At 53.4% G+C, this 13743-nt stretch overlaps 1 protein-coding gene across 3 annotated transcripts; it reads right to left on the bottom strand.

Moving 5' to 3' along the window:
* Window positions 1-1821: 1821 nt before the first annotated feature.
* arf3a (ADP-ribosylation factor 3a) lies at window positions 1822-12764 on the bottom strand. 3 transcript variants are annotated; one of them, XM_006629425.3, is made up of 5 exons: window positions 12656-12764; window positions 9971-10227; window positions 7440-7550; window positions 7189-7313; window positions 1822-6746 (listed from the first exon to the last, which is right to left on the bottom strand). In XM_006629425.3, the coding sequence occupies exons 2-5, from the start codon at window positions 10116-10118 to the stop codon at window positions 6585-6587; spliced, it is 546 nt and encodes a 181-aa protein (XP_006629488.1). In that variant the 5' UTR covers window positions 10119-10227; window positions 12656-12764; the 3' UTR covers window positions 1822-6584. The 3 variants fall into 3 exon arrangements, with proteins under 3 accessions (XP_006629488.1, XP_015199954.1, XP_069043631.1); XM_015344468.2 differs by lacking the exon at window positions 12656-12764 and adding an exon at window positions 12366-12631; XM_069187530.1 differs by lacking the exon at window positions 12656-12764 and adding an exon at window positions 10513-10638.
* Between the last annotated feature and the right edge of the window lie 979 nt (window positions 12765-13743).

The following is a 13743-nucleotide window of genomic DNA, read 5'->3' as shown; positions in this document are numbered from 1 at the left end:
CCAGCGTTCCTTATCCGCTCCATTCTGGCAGCAGGCTGTGTAGATCTCTGAATTAGGAGCAGCTGCTGCACTGTGCAGGGGCGTAAATTAGTTCAATGTTAGCCTCGAGTGAGGTTTTGTGTTTCTGGTGAGACTATTACTAGTGACTAGACCTTTGACTGCACACACACTGTATAATTCTCACTATTCCTGTACTCTGTGACCTGACGTCGCACACAGTGTATAATTCTCACTGCTATTTCTGTACTGCGTGACCAACCTGACACTGCACACATTGCAGTGAGAAATTGTAGATTTCTCAGTTATTTCAGTGCTGTGTAATTCTCCCCAGTTTCAGTGGTACTTTGTATGAAATTAACTACGCTAACATAAAACCAATATATTCTTTAAATAGTACGAAAGAGATTCTTAGCATTCCAGCTGGTTATTTATTACTCATTGGTGAACATTGTCAGAATTCCCTTAAGCTCTTTAAGACCAGAGTTTTTAACACATTTAACACATTACGTGATCAATAACTGCCAAGCATTTAGAATCAAATTAGCGATTTAGGGTGACTCAATATTGGGGATCAGCAAGATAAGGGCTGAAAACCAGTGATCTACAAACAGGACCAGAACTTCAGAAGAACCTGTCTTCCTCCTGGTGTTAATGCAAGTATTTTCTCATTCTTATAGTTCTAAACATGGCTGAACACTGATGGATCAACTTCTTATCTGCAATCAATTAACATTTACTTCAGGCTTTGTAAGGGTACATACAGTAATTGCCATTTATTAATGGAGGTGGTATGGAAGGAGAGTTTTTAAATTATTTCTGAAGTGTTTTCTTTGATAGTAAGCGTGGGTTAATCGATTTGTTCACATTGTGTATCTTTTTTAGAATAAAGCATTTACTGTCAAGATGCTGTATGTCAGCTGTTGGTTACAGTCAACAGTCAAGAATAATACAATAATGTCAGTTCCATGCAGGACCTATTTTAATGCCCTTATTTGCTTCCTTATCAAACACTTAAAATACCCATTCTGAAACCCTGAAAAATCTTTTCCATCTTTAAAGATGAAGCCAGCACCGTCTCAGCAGTAGGGGGCAGGGCTCTGGATGGATGCTGCACTTGTATCCCAATTGCTCTCATCTGCCCACCATCACTTGAGGGCACCATGTGCTGGAGCAGTATCACCTACACTTGCTGCCTGTCTGCCTCACACAACCTCGTTAGTGTTAACCTTTAGCCTGACAGCACAGATCCACTGGTCCAACTGGTTCCCAGCAGGAGTGAGGCCTGGAGATTGTTCTGGCCAGGGAAGGCGATAGAAGTCTGTTTCCTGCTCTCCTAGCCCAACCACACACACACCGTCTGCTACTGGAGGGATCTGTTCATTGGATGGGGGTTCCTAGTATTTTGGCCAGCAAGAGCAGATCTGGTGCTGTTAAAGGCAGAAGGGCTGCTAATAACAGGACACCGTTACTTTCAGCAGGATGGCCTTCAGCTGGGGTTGTGAGGAGGGTGGTGGTGTGTGGGGACAGAACTGGACAGGTCCACTGGTTCCCAGCGGGAGTGAGGTCAGGGGACTATTCTGGCCAGGGAAGGTGATGGGAGACTCTCTCCAGCACCCCCACTGGGAGAGTAGGGTCAGTAGACTGGGGGGTTCCCAATACTTCGCCCAGTGCTCGAGCGCATTACCTGACGGCAACTCTCCTCTGCTGTGATGGACACCGACAGCCCCAGCGGGCTCCTCAGGTGAGAAATCCAAACCGGAGGCGGCCTGGAGACGTCAGTAATTAGACAGGAGGGGGACAGAGTGAAGACTGAGGCAGTGGGACAGTTCATACGCAAAACAGGTTTATTCTGATCACGTTCAGGACGTACAGCCACAAACTGAGTGCACCCCGACACAGGGGAAACTGTGACTTCCAGATCTCCACGTAGCATTAATATTACACTATCCATTGAAAAACTGACTGGAAACACTAACCCTACTACAAAATAATCAAGCACATTCCCGGAAAAAAACACAGGAGCCGAAGAAAGAAAAGAATAAATAAAACAGCCGACCAAAAGGACAAAAATGTCATAAAAACCTAGAAGTGAACAGAGAGATAAATATGAAACTACATCCCTTTTCATTAATAATTCACATTTAAACCAACTTTAAAAAAAACAGAAGCTGAAATTCTTAAAACACTGATACCATCAACAAAATTGCTATAAGGCCACACAAATAAATGGCTCAAAGTACAAGTGTCAATGTAAAATCGCAGGCGAGTTTTAGACCCCAACAATTCCAGGTGACAGTTCGGCTGGGTGATTTATGTACAGGTAACCGCTTCCCTGTCTGTGGCAGTAACCGTGGCAACGGGTGAACAGCCGTGTCATGTGACCAGAGGCCCATTCTTCACCTCTCTTTTCAAGGCTGTTACTCGCAAAGCATGAGGAAGTACACCCAGGAATTATCATGTGTGCATAATGTACATGCAGCTACTCTTCATGTTACCAGTGCAAAATGTCTGCAGAGAAGAAGCAACACGATTGCATTGTGCAGCCCTGGCCAGTAGGCTTGGCCTCTGTTGTCGCACCGGGACCCATTCATCGAGTCTGCGCTCGTCTCTCCCTCTTTACTGGGAGATGCCAGTTCAGGGTTGCAAGGGAGCCAGAGCCTATCCCTGCAAGCAACAGGTGCAAGGCAGGGTTCACCCTGGCCGGGACGCCAGTCCAGCACAGGGCCTTCCCAAACCCCCAGTCCCGAAAGCACTCCCTCCACTCTTCCCATGCCAGAGCAATAGGGGCCTTCCATCCCCTCCGCCCCTGATCGACAGAGAGATGAGCGCAGACTCGGGAGCAGTCCTGTTATTGCTGTTGGATGTATTCAGCACTTTCCATCCAAAAGGATACTAAAGCATTTTACATACAGGAGGGGTCCCACTTAGTCCACCCCCCTTCGTGACCCACAGCAGGCCCACGACACTGCAGATCAGGGGAGAAGTGATCAAATTAAAGGGGAAATGGTAGGTAGGCCAGAGTGGAATCCAGCCAACTCACATGGGGTGGCAATCCTACTCTTACAAAGAGTGTCCTGGGATCTCACATCTCCAGGACCTTTGTTAAGTATCACTTCCAAAGGACAGCACCTTTTCCATTGCAATCACACAGGGACATTTTGTAAATTGTAGTCCAGATGGAAGAGCACCACCTACTGGTTCACCAATGCCACCTACATTTTCCCCTTAGAAGTCTGCCATTCCTATTCTCACCAGGCACACTCATTTAAACGATCTGCTGAAAACAGGCTCTGGATCGGACAAGCCCAAAGAGAGTGTGCTAAAGAAACCGTAGCCCACTTTATCTTCCTCAGCCTTGCAGAACTCTACAGAATGACATGTTTCATAGAACTGACTCGTTCCCTCCAGAGCAGCAGGAACAACCAAGCACTTGGTTTGTCCCATGATTCCTGCAGAGTGTACAGGAGCGCAAAACCAGGCTTTTTCTTCAGTGTGCCATGCTATGGGAATATGACCTGACAAATAGCATGGCTGTGGCCAAGTGACACTGGTGCGCTCCCGAAGGCAACAGCAGACCCGGCTAATGTGTTAGCTCAGGCAGCATCCGGGGATCACAAGCAGTGGTTGGCAAATAAAAAAAAAACACCCAGAGGAAGTCCGATCAGGCCACAAAAAAAGCTGCTGACCCACTACCCACATCTCGTGTAGAGCTGTGACAACTGTGGTGGTGTGAGAGAGTCCATGAACACCCATGGACAGCTAGTGGAACGAGTGGAATAAAAAATCTTCTTTGATTTTTGGGCGGAATATTTCATAAAATAAACAACTTCATCTTTGACAAAAAAAAAAACAAAATACCCTGCCTTTGAGACATAAGATTACAGACTATAACTGTCCAACAGACCCAGTGCAGCAAATCAATTATCAATAATCAATAAAGAACAGTAACAAAAAGTACATCAGCTAAGTAGAGCCTCATAGTGAAAAATATTTACAATCAAATATGGGGGAAAAAAGCCCACCTAATGGCTGATGCTCAACGTAACCATCAGGTCCTTTCTGGGGAAATTCGGGAATCGCTCTCCAAGCATTTTCCTGGACATGAGGAAGGAACGTCGTCCTTGGGAATCACCTCACACTGCTGCCCGCAACAAAAAGCACTCCCAGGAAACAAATGGAGAAGAATTCATTGGACAGGTCGGCTAAGCAGAGCACTTGACTCGAGACAGGAACAGCCTGATTCCAGCTCCATAGCTCTGCTTCCTGTCCTAATGGAAATCGGAAATTACAGCCAAACCTGCTCTTCAATATAGCATCAACATGGAATATACTACTAGCAAATCCAAAGAAATTGTTTAATTCTAGTGTGGCATCTTTGTAGCTCATTTTGGCACACAGTGACTACAACTGAAGCAAAGACTTTTCTATCGGAAACCGTATGTCCGTCAGTTAAAGATGTTTTTAAATGGAATCTAATGCGGGCATTGTGTTGAAAAAAGCTTGCATCACAATGACAAACACTCCTCAGCTTCAGGGCTGAGGCTCGATCTCACACCCAGATTTCACAATGCAGCGAGATTTAAGGAGTGTCTAGCCCCATCTCATGAGCAACACACTCGACACTCTTTCCCTGTCAAACAGGTAAAATTCTCTATTCGAGAATCGGGATTTTGTTTTTCCCGTTATGACATTAGTTGAGCTTAAATCCAGAATGGTCCCTCTTCCTATGACAAGACTATCCGTGCCGTTCAAATCCAGGCACAGCCCCAGGGACAGCCTCGATACGGACACTGCAGCACGCTTGATCCCGAATCCACAGAGACAGTAACAGGGCAGCAGAGCCGCACGACGCAGGACCGGAGCTTCGTTTACTGGGAGGCTACAGGAACCAGTCATTGTGGGAGACATGGATACACCGAAATTCCTGCGTTAGGGAGAGGCTATTCCAATGAATCCATCCCTCTTCATCCAGTCCAGGGTCACGGGGGAGCCAGAGCCTATCCCAGCAAGCAACAGGCACAAGGCGGGATACACCCCTGGCTGCATGTCACCCATTCCGATACGTCTTCAATGCCGAACTGCAGTGAATGTGGTCACGGTCCATTAAGTCACAGGGTGTACAAGAAAACAGAAATGGTGAATCTACTTGTTCCCTCAGAACCGGTGCTTCAGCAGGCCTCCCAGAAAACGCCCTCCCAGTCCTGGTCTGCTGCAGCACGGAGGTGCTGCAGTTTGTGACTCAGAGGCGCTGCGGGATGCTGTGGACTACCGCAAAAGAGATCGGCTCTTTTGTGTGACTCCAGGGGTCGGAATGGCTCAGTCTCCTGCTGCGGGCCTGTTGCAAGGCGGGCAGGAATTCTTACGGGGTGTCAGCGCAGGAGGAGGAACTACGCATTCCTGACAAATTGCACAATTTTCGCAACTCTTCCACACAGGCTGGGAATGACTGAATTAAACTTGCGTGCTACCGAAAAGACAAAATATATACAACCTTACTTACAGATGCAGACCTAAGAATTAGCACCACGTATCTGAAACAAGGTCATTCGCGAAGCGATTAAACTTGTGTGATTTTCTGTAAGGGGTCGTGAAGCTGATCGCGTGAATGAGCTCGTTTCCGACACAGATAGGCCAACACTTCACGTCTGAAATTGTGTCTCCTTGCCCTTGGCGTCTGTGTGTATTTTGCAGTTTAAGGAGCTCAGTTCTGCGAGATCCATAACCACGCCCAGAAATGCCCTCGAGTCAGGTCAGCCTAGAGACAAAACGACAAATCTGGGAGCTCCAGCTTCATGGATTCTGCCGGCTCACAACTCTGTCCCCTACACTCAAAGCGTTCAGAGGCAGAGCTCCAGAATACCGAAACACACACACAATTAACCACAAGGGAGAGGAAAGCAAACTGTGAAACAGTGACATAAGTAACAATTAACGTGGTAGTTGGGTTAACTGGGTAACTATAAGACCTGTAAGTGAAGAGGGGAGGAAAGCTGGGCCTGTTGCACCCAGACTGTGGAAAGAGAGGATTTCTCTTGCTGTTGATTCTTTTCAAGACCAGTGTCTGTACTCACCCCCTCCCCAGTGTGCAGCACTGACATCACATACAAGCCTAATTCTTGTCTCGGGGTGGGCAGAAAGCAGAGCAGATTGACACAGCTTGGCTTGCAAGGCTGCGTAGTCACACCACTCAAACAGAGCACAGGCTGTGTTCTCTTTCAAAGCACTTCAACACAGGGAGCCCCCATCTCCTCGGAGCTCAGGGGGGAAAGAGATGGGAGATCGGGGATCCCCGATGCGGGAGCACTGACTTGGTTTTTACAGGTTTGGGGGAAGGGATGAGACACAACCCATCAAGCACGCACACCAAGTTACCGATTCGAATTCAGTGAGAAGGGGGAGCCGAGGGACAACTGCGTGGCCAGATGAGAACCGTGCTGCAGAAGGGGGGCTGAGTACAGATACCGACAGCCGAGCGCGAGGAGGGAGAGGCGGAGGGGCAGGAGTCGGGGGCAGGGGTGATGGGGTCTGAAGCGGTGATGCTTCCAAACCCCCTCAACCTCCCCCCCACACCAGACAACGCCCTCTCATTTCTTGTTCTTGAGCTGGTTGGCCAGCCAGTCCAGCCCCTCGTACAGCCCGTCGCCGCTGGTGGCGCAGGTGGCCTGGATGTACCAGTTCCGGTGGCGGAGCGAGTGCAAGCCCAGCTTGTCGGTGATCTCCGCCGCGTTCATCGCGTTGGGCAGGTCCTGGAGACAGAGAGAGAGAGGAGGGGGGACGAGAGAGAGAGGAGAGAGAGAGGGAGGTTAGACAAGGGGGGAGAGAGAGAGATGGAGGAGAGAGAGAGGGAGGAGGGAGGAGAGAAGAGAGAAGGACAGAGGGGGGGAGAGAGAGGAAGGTTAGACAAGGAGGGAGAGAGAGATGGAGGAGAGAGGAGGAGGGTGAGGAGAGAGAGGGAGGTTAGACAAGGAGGGAGAGAGAGATGGAGGAGAGAGGAGGGGGAGGAGGGAGGAGAGAGAGAGACAGAGGAGAGAGGAGGAGGGAGAGGAGAGAGAGAGGGAGGAGAGAAGAGAGGAGGACGGGGGGGGGAGAGGAGGAGGAGAGATATAAGGAAAAGAGTATTAGCGAAAGAATACTTCAAGCTCCGGCTCAGTGAGAGAGCGAGGGGCCGGGGGGGAAGAGGGGGATCACCTGCTTGTTTGCAAAGACCAGGAGAACAGCGTCCCTCAGCTCATCCTCTGCCAGCATCCTCATCAGCTCCTCCCTCGCCTCGTTCACCCGCTCCCGGTCATTGCTGTCCACCACGAAGATCAGCCCTGGGCAGCGGGAGCAGACAGTATCGGTCACTCTCTCGTCACGGGCGCTCAGTCCTGCCGTCTCAAACATACACCTGGCGCCTCAGATGGTATCTTACCCTCATCCAGGGAAACACGGAGCCTCACCTTGCGTGTTCTGGAAGTAATGTCTCCAGAGGGGTCTGATCTTGTCCTGCCCGCCGACGTCCCAAACCGTGAAGCTGATGTTCTTGTATTCCACAGTCTCCACGTTGAACCCTGCGAAGGAGGAGAGAACAGGCCTGAGCCGCTGCACACGACTTCTCCCAACACCTCCGGCACGACTCGGCACCAGCCTCCAGCAACCACACTCTCAGCATGACTCGGCACACAGCCGAAATACCGAATGGAGCTGAAATACTCCAACATGGATATGATTACTGACTGACTTACATCAAGTAACACAAGAAATATCTGGATACCCCATATATTAGTCTGTAATATTAACTCCTCAGTCATGGTTTGGTTGTCCCAATTCAAACAGCAACTGGTAACTCAGTCAACACATGAACAATTGACAGTGATTATTAAATGCGATTTTTTATACTAATTCTCCACCCAACCACAAAAAATCATGATTCTATAAACTGCATAACAGTGAAACACACACTTAAATGACACTCCGACACCGGGCACCACCGACACGCCAGCCCTCTCCCCCGACACGCCACCACCGACACGCCAGCCCTCTCCCCCGACACGCCACCACCGACACGCCAGCCCTCTCCCCCGACACGACACCACCGACACGCCAGCCCTCTCCCCCGACACGACACCACCGACACGCCAGCCCTCTCCCCCGACACGCCACCACCGACACGCCAGCCCTCTCCCCCGACACGACACCACCGACACGCCAGCCCTCTCCCCCGACACGACACCACCGACACGCCAGCCCTCTCCCCCGACACGCCACCACCGACACGCCAGCCATCTCCCCCGACACCGGGCACCACCGACACGCCAGCCCTCTCCCCCGACACGCCACCACCGACACGCCAGCCCTCTCCCCCGACACGACACCACCGACACGCCAGCCCTCTCCCCCGACACGACACCACCGACACGCCACCACCGACACGCCAGCCCTCTCCCCCGACACCGGGCACCACCGACACGCCAGCCCTCTCCCCCGACACGCCACCACCGACACGCCAGCCCTCTCCCCCGACACGCCACCACCGACACGCCAGCCCTCTCCCCCGACACGACACCACCGACACGCCAGCCCTCTCCCCCGACACGACACCACCGACACGCCACCACCGACACGCCAGCCCTCTCCCCCGACACCGGGCACCACCGACACGCCAGCCCTCTCCCCCGACACGCCACCACCGACACGCCAGCCCTCTCCCCCGACACCGGGCACCACCGACACGCCAGCCCTCTCCCCCAACACGCCACCACCGACACGCCAGCCCTCTCCCCCGACACGCCACCACCGACACGCCAGCCCTCTCCCCCGACACCGGGCACCACCGACACGCCACCACCGACACGCCAGCCCTCTCCCCCGACACCGGGCACCACCGACACGCCAGCCCTCTCCCCCGACACCGGGCACCACCGACACGCCAGCCCTCTCCCCCGACACGCCACCACCGACACGCCAGCCCTCTCCCCCGACACGCCACCACCGACACGCCAGCCCTCTCCCCTGACACGACACCACCGACACGCCAGCCCTCTCCCCCGACACGACACCACCGACACGCCAGCCCTCTCCCCCGACACCGGGCACCACCGACACGCCAGCCCTCTCCCCCGACACGCCACCACCGACACGCCAGCCCTCTCCCCCGACACGCCACCACCGACACGCCAGCCCTCTCCCCCGACACGACACCACCGACACGCCAGCCCTCTCCCCCGACACACCACCACCGACACGCCAGCCCTCTCCCCCGACACACCACCACCGACACGCCAGCCCTCTCCCCCGACACCAGGCACCACCGACACGCCAGCCCTCTCCCCCGACACGCCACCACCGACACGCCACCACCGACACGCCAGCCCTCTCCCCCGACACCGGGCACCACCGACACGCCAGCCCTCTCCCCCGACACGCCACCACCGACACGCCAGCCCTCTCCCCCGACACGCCAGCCCTCTCCCCCGACACGCCAGCCCTCTCCCCCGACACCGGGCACCACCGATGCGTCAGCACTGACACTGAGCACTGTAAATTGTCACCACACTGCAAACACCATGCACAGACTCTGCTCCCTTCAGGTGACAAGCCGAAGTCAATTCCTCGCTGCACAGTAAAAAGAAACCTTGGAACCTCTACTTATTCCCTTCAGCCCACGCAGTGACAGCTCCCAGCTCTAACCTTGCTGGATCACAGCTCATTTATCTGCACAGAGGTGGGCGCAACCGGTGCTACAATGGGTGAACAGCTCCACACTGCCAGCCCTGCCGGTCACCCACAATCCACCTTTTGTATTACGCCAGAAGCAAATACAAGCAGAATAATAAGGCTGAAGCGAGCTTCTAGGACTGAACAAAGCCTGAAAAACACATAACCACATGCTGAGGTCTACAGAGGAAGCCAACCCGGATAACAATCTGACGAGAGGGACTGTGGTTTACACCCAGGCAGGCTGGAAGTGGGTGAGAACAGCGTGCTGTACCAATGGTGGGGATGGTGGTGACGATCTCGCCGAGCTTCAGCTTGTACAGGATGGTCGTCTTGCCGGCCGCGTCCAGCCCCACCATCAGGATTCGCATCTCCTTCTTCCCAATCAGGCTCTTCAGCAGGTTCCCGAAAATATTCCCCATGGCGGCTGTCCTTCCCTCAGCAGGCGGTGCTGGTAGCAGTGGGCACTGGCAGCTCCTGGATGAGTGACTGGTTCACAGCGGCGCCTGGCTCGTCCAGTGGGATCGCAGACTTTGGGGGAGACAGAACCAGGCCAGTTAGAAAGAGCACTATCGCTGAATCTCACTCGTCTGCTGTGTGTATAATGACACGTCAAGTCTGGGCATAGATCTCTGCAGGGATTCAGAAATGACATGTGGCACTTAGTAACAGGATCCGGCAACACAGAACCAATCAGTCTCTGTCAAACAGACACTGATCGCCGGGCACTATGACTGTATTTTGCAACTTGTGAGTGGATCAAACTTTCAGTGTAGCACCAGGCCCTGAAGAGAACCGAGAGCTCTTGCCATCTACCGTATTAGAGGGCCTTATTTAGGGTCAGTCACTGCTGGGGGAGGGAGGCATCTCGTTTGCTCAACACGGTGCCCCCGTGTGCCCTCTCGGCTTCTGCCACCACGAGGGCCGGGTCCGGAGCCCGGAAGGAAGATTCCCAAGCCTCTCCCGGAACACCTCTTGGACCTCAGGGGAGCCCCCACCGCCCCCCCAGGGAGAACAGAGGGGATCGTCCCGCTGTCGGGGAGCGACCTGGATCCCGGACACTGGACCCCGAGGTGCAGGAGACACACTCAGCACCGCAGAGCTCTAGGGGAGACGTGGCTCTAGAAGAGTCCCTCTCGGAGAGGACAGAGTCCCAGCGCCGGGCTCCTCCGGGGGGGGCATGGCTGCAGGGGGCCTGTCTGGACTCCCCTTGAAGACGCAATGCCTGACCCTGCAGCAGGAACGAGTGAGGGCTACAGTGCAGCTCGCTGGGGACTTCCTGCTGGCTGACTGGCGCTGCTTGGCCCCACAGGGGTCCAGCTGGCTGTGCTGGACCGGCACAGGAACCAATTCGCAGTCTTACTGCACGTGCCTAACCTAGCAGGGCAGTGGCTGACATACGAGCACAAAGAAAAATACTAGCGCAGACAAATGGACCACCCTGCGATGTCCAGCCTGCTCCCCGGAACTGGACAGCTCTTACAAACGGCCGTTGCGTTTTCTGCCTGGAGTCAAACATCAATAACGGAGCCGGAGCTGGACATGAGGCCCCTGTTCCACAGCAGTGTTGTCCACTTCAGGTTCTTCACGGGGTCTGAACGGCCCTGCCTGTCACGGCACAGGTAGGCTCGGCGTCCCAGCATGCAACAGAGTTGGGTCACCTTTTCTTTAAAGGCACCCCGTACCAGTTCCAGCGGGAATGGAGCCCCCACTGTGGCATGCACTACCCACGGCCCCTACCCTCAGCCCCGTGCTTCTGTAAAACCAGAAACGGCCCCAAGTGCTCTTCGGCAGGAAGTGTACTTCCTGCCCCGCGGCCCCCCGAGCCGCGATGGCTCACCCATCAGAGGTCTCGCAGGCCCACACCCCGCCCTCTCACACCGGGGCTCGACTGGGCCACTCTGCGCTCCAGACACACCACCCCAGTCTTCACACCTTCCACCATACAAGGGAGAGTGAAGGCATTTTCAACTGGGTACTGACTGCTCCTGCCTCACACCCACTAGAAAGGGAGCACCGTCCCGTTGTTTTCTCTCACGCCACAACCGACACCCATCACCCTTATGTGCGAGCATCTGCGTCAGGCCCTGCGCCGGATGCGGGTCCAGCCGAAACAAGGCTGCGAAGATTTCATGAAGCGGGCGGGCAGGACGCCGAGGCGCCGTCCGTCTCCATTAGCGCAGCTTCACACCTCTCCAGACTGCGGGATTACTCAACACTTCCGGGCCGCGGATCGCCTAAACCTGTCCCCGGCTCCCGACTCCCCCGCTGGGAAAGTGAGGTGCGCCAAGCACAGGCTCCGAAAGCCCCTGTCACTTCAGGCTACACACGACCCCCCTGCTCGTCAGAACCTCCCGCCATGGAGACGGACGCCGCCGTTCGCCTCTGTTCTCCGCTGCCGTGCCCGAAGCGGCACCGTGAGGCGGGTGCGCCGTACCGCGCAGGTGGAGCGGCTCCCGGGCTCCGGGTCCCCGCCGTGCAGTGAACACGCGTGTGCACGGCCACGGGCTGGCAGCTGTGCGCCTTTGTCGCGTCTCCGTGAGCTCCGGCTGCGTTATTGTCTTACCGGGGGATAAATGAATGGTTTTCACACCTACCGCGTATGTCGCAGGCAAATGCACAACATATTTCTAATACGCGTGCAAAAAAAAATCTGGACCCTGGTATACCTGATATTATGAGAAGCAAATATTCTCCCGACCGCGTTCGTTTTTTTTTATTGTTATTTTCTTGAACTCCCTCCGCTCCCCTGCTCCTCTCTCGCCAGTCACGACACAGGATCAGTGAAAACCCTTCGCTCTTTTCCGTGTCACGACAACCGTCTCGGTTTTCGGACGCCGACGCAAAAAAGTTGGTAGTCTGAGGGTGCGGTCTGTTATTTTCTGTCCCTCGCTTTTGACAATATGGGCATATTTTTCGCTTTGTTTAATTCAATCCCTTTGCGCAGAGCCGCACTTACCTCCGACGGTGACAGCAGCCGAAATCAGGCAGGGAGACGCACTCTCGCGAGACTTGGACAGCCCTGTCGATTGGGAGAGGGAGGAGGCATGCCGAGATCTCGCGAGACTAGCAGCACGGACGACGACCGTCTTAATAATATTTATGAGAATAAAAGCTCTCATTTCGGTTCTTTAAGGCACGTATACATCAGTGCGCTCTGTGTGTGTCTGTTTTTGTTTGTGGTTTTCATCTTAGGAACAAAATTCCCTGCCTTGTTATCGCTGTCTGTTCCTCTAGTACCCATATGGCCTAGAAAATAAATCCCCTTTTTTCCCTGGAGCTAACACAAGAAAACCCGTTTAAAAATGTAAAAACCGCTCCCAACTATGGGCCACATGGCCACGAGTTAATTATTAATATAAAAAACTCCGGGTAAGGGCGAACACAGAAAACAGCTCAATCGCCTGACAGCGCTTTTTCCTGTCACGTGATGCCCCTCTGGGCTGTTCAGCAATACGGCTTCTACCGGCCGCCCCCGGCTGTCAGCACAGTGGTGTTCGGTGCGCTGTGATTGCTTTTTAGCGTAGCTCAACACATTGCTCTGTAGCTCACCGTGCTACAGCTATCAGGGTTTAGAGAATAATCAAAAAATGTTCGAACATATTTATTATTTGTTGCCGTGATAATGATGTGGTGAATAGTATATCATCTACAGTCAAAAACCGAAGTATCTGGAACAGTGAAGATAATTGAACATTTTTGCTGTGCGCTGATACAAATTTGTATTTCAGCTCAAATGTTAATATGAGGAAAACGTATAGAATTTCAGCTTTTATTTCTGGGCATTATTTTGCACACCTGTTTAGCCATGTTAGAATGCAGTCGTTTGTTGTGTTTAATCCCCTATTTCAGGTGAGTACCTGGACAAATTGCCTTCAAGCATATTCGCCCAGTGTAAAGAGTATTTGGATGCATACTCCTTACATACAATGGCTGCTTCAAGCCTGCGGTCCAACAGCACCACCCGAATGTTCATATGTTCCGCTGAGATGCTGAGCCCAGCCTTAACTGCATCTTCTTACAGTTCTTGCTTTTTGTGGGGTTTTC

Source organism: Lepisosteus oculatus, chromosome 1 (assembly GCF_040954835.1).
Source record: "Lepisosteus oculatus isolate fLepOcu1 chromosome 1, fLepOcu1.hap2, whole genome shotgun sequence".
Lineage (NCBI taxonomy): Eukaryota > Metazoa > Chordata > Actinopteri > Semionotiformes > Lepisosteidae > Lepisosteus > Lepisosteus oculatus.
This window is presented reverse-complemented; position numbering and strand designations above follow the sequence as displayed.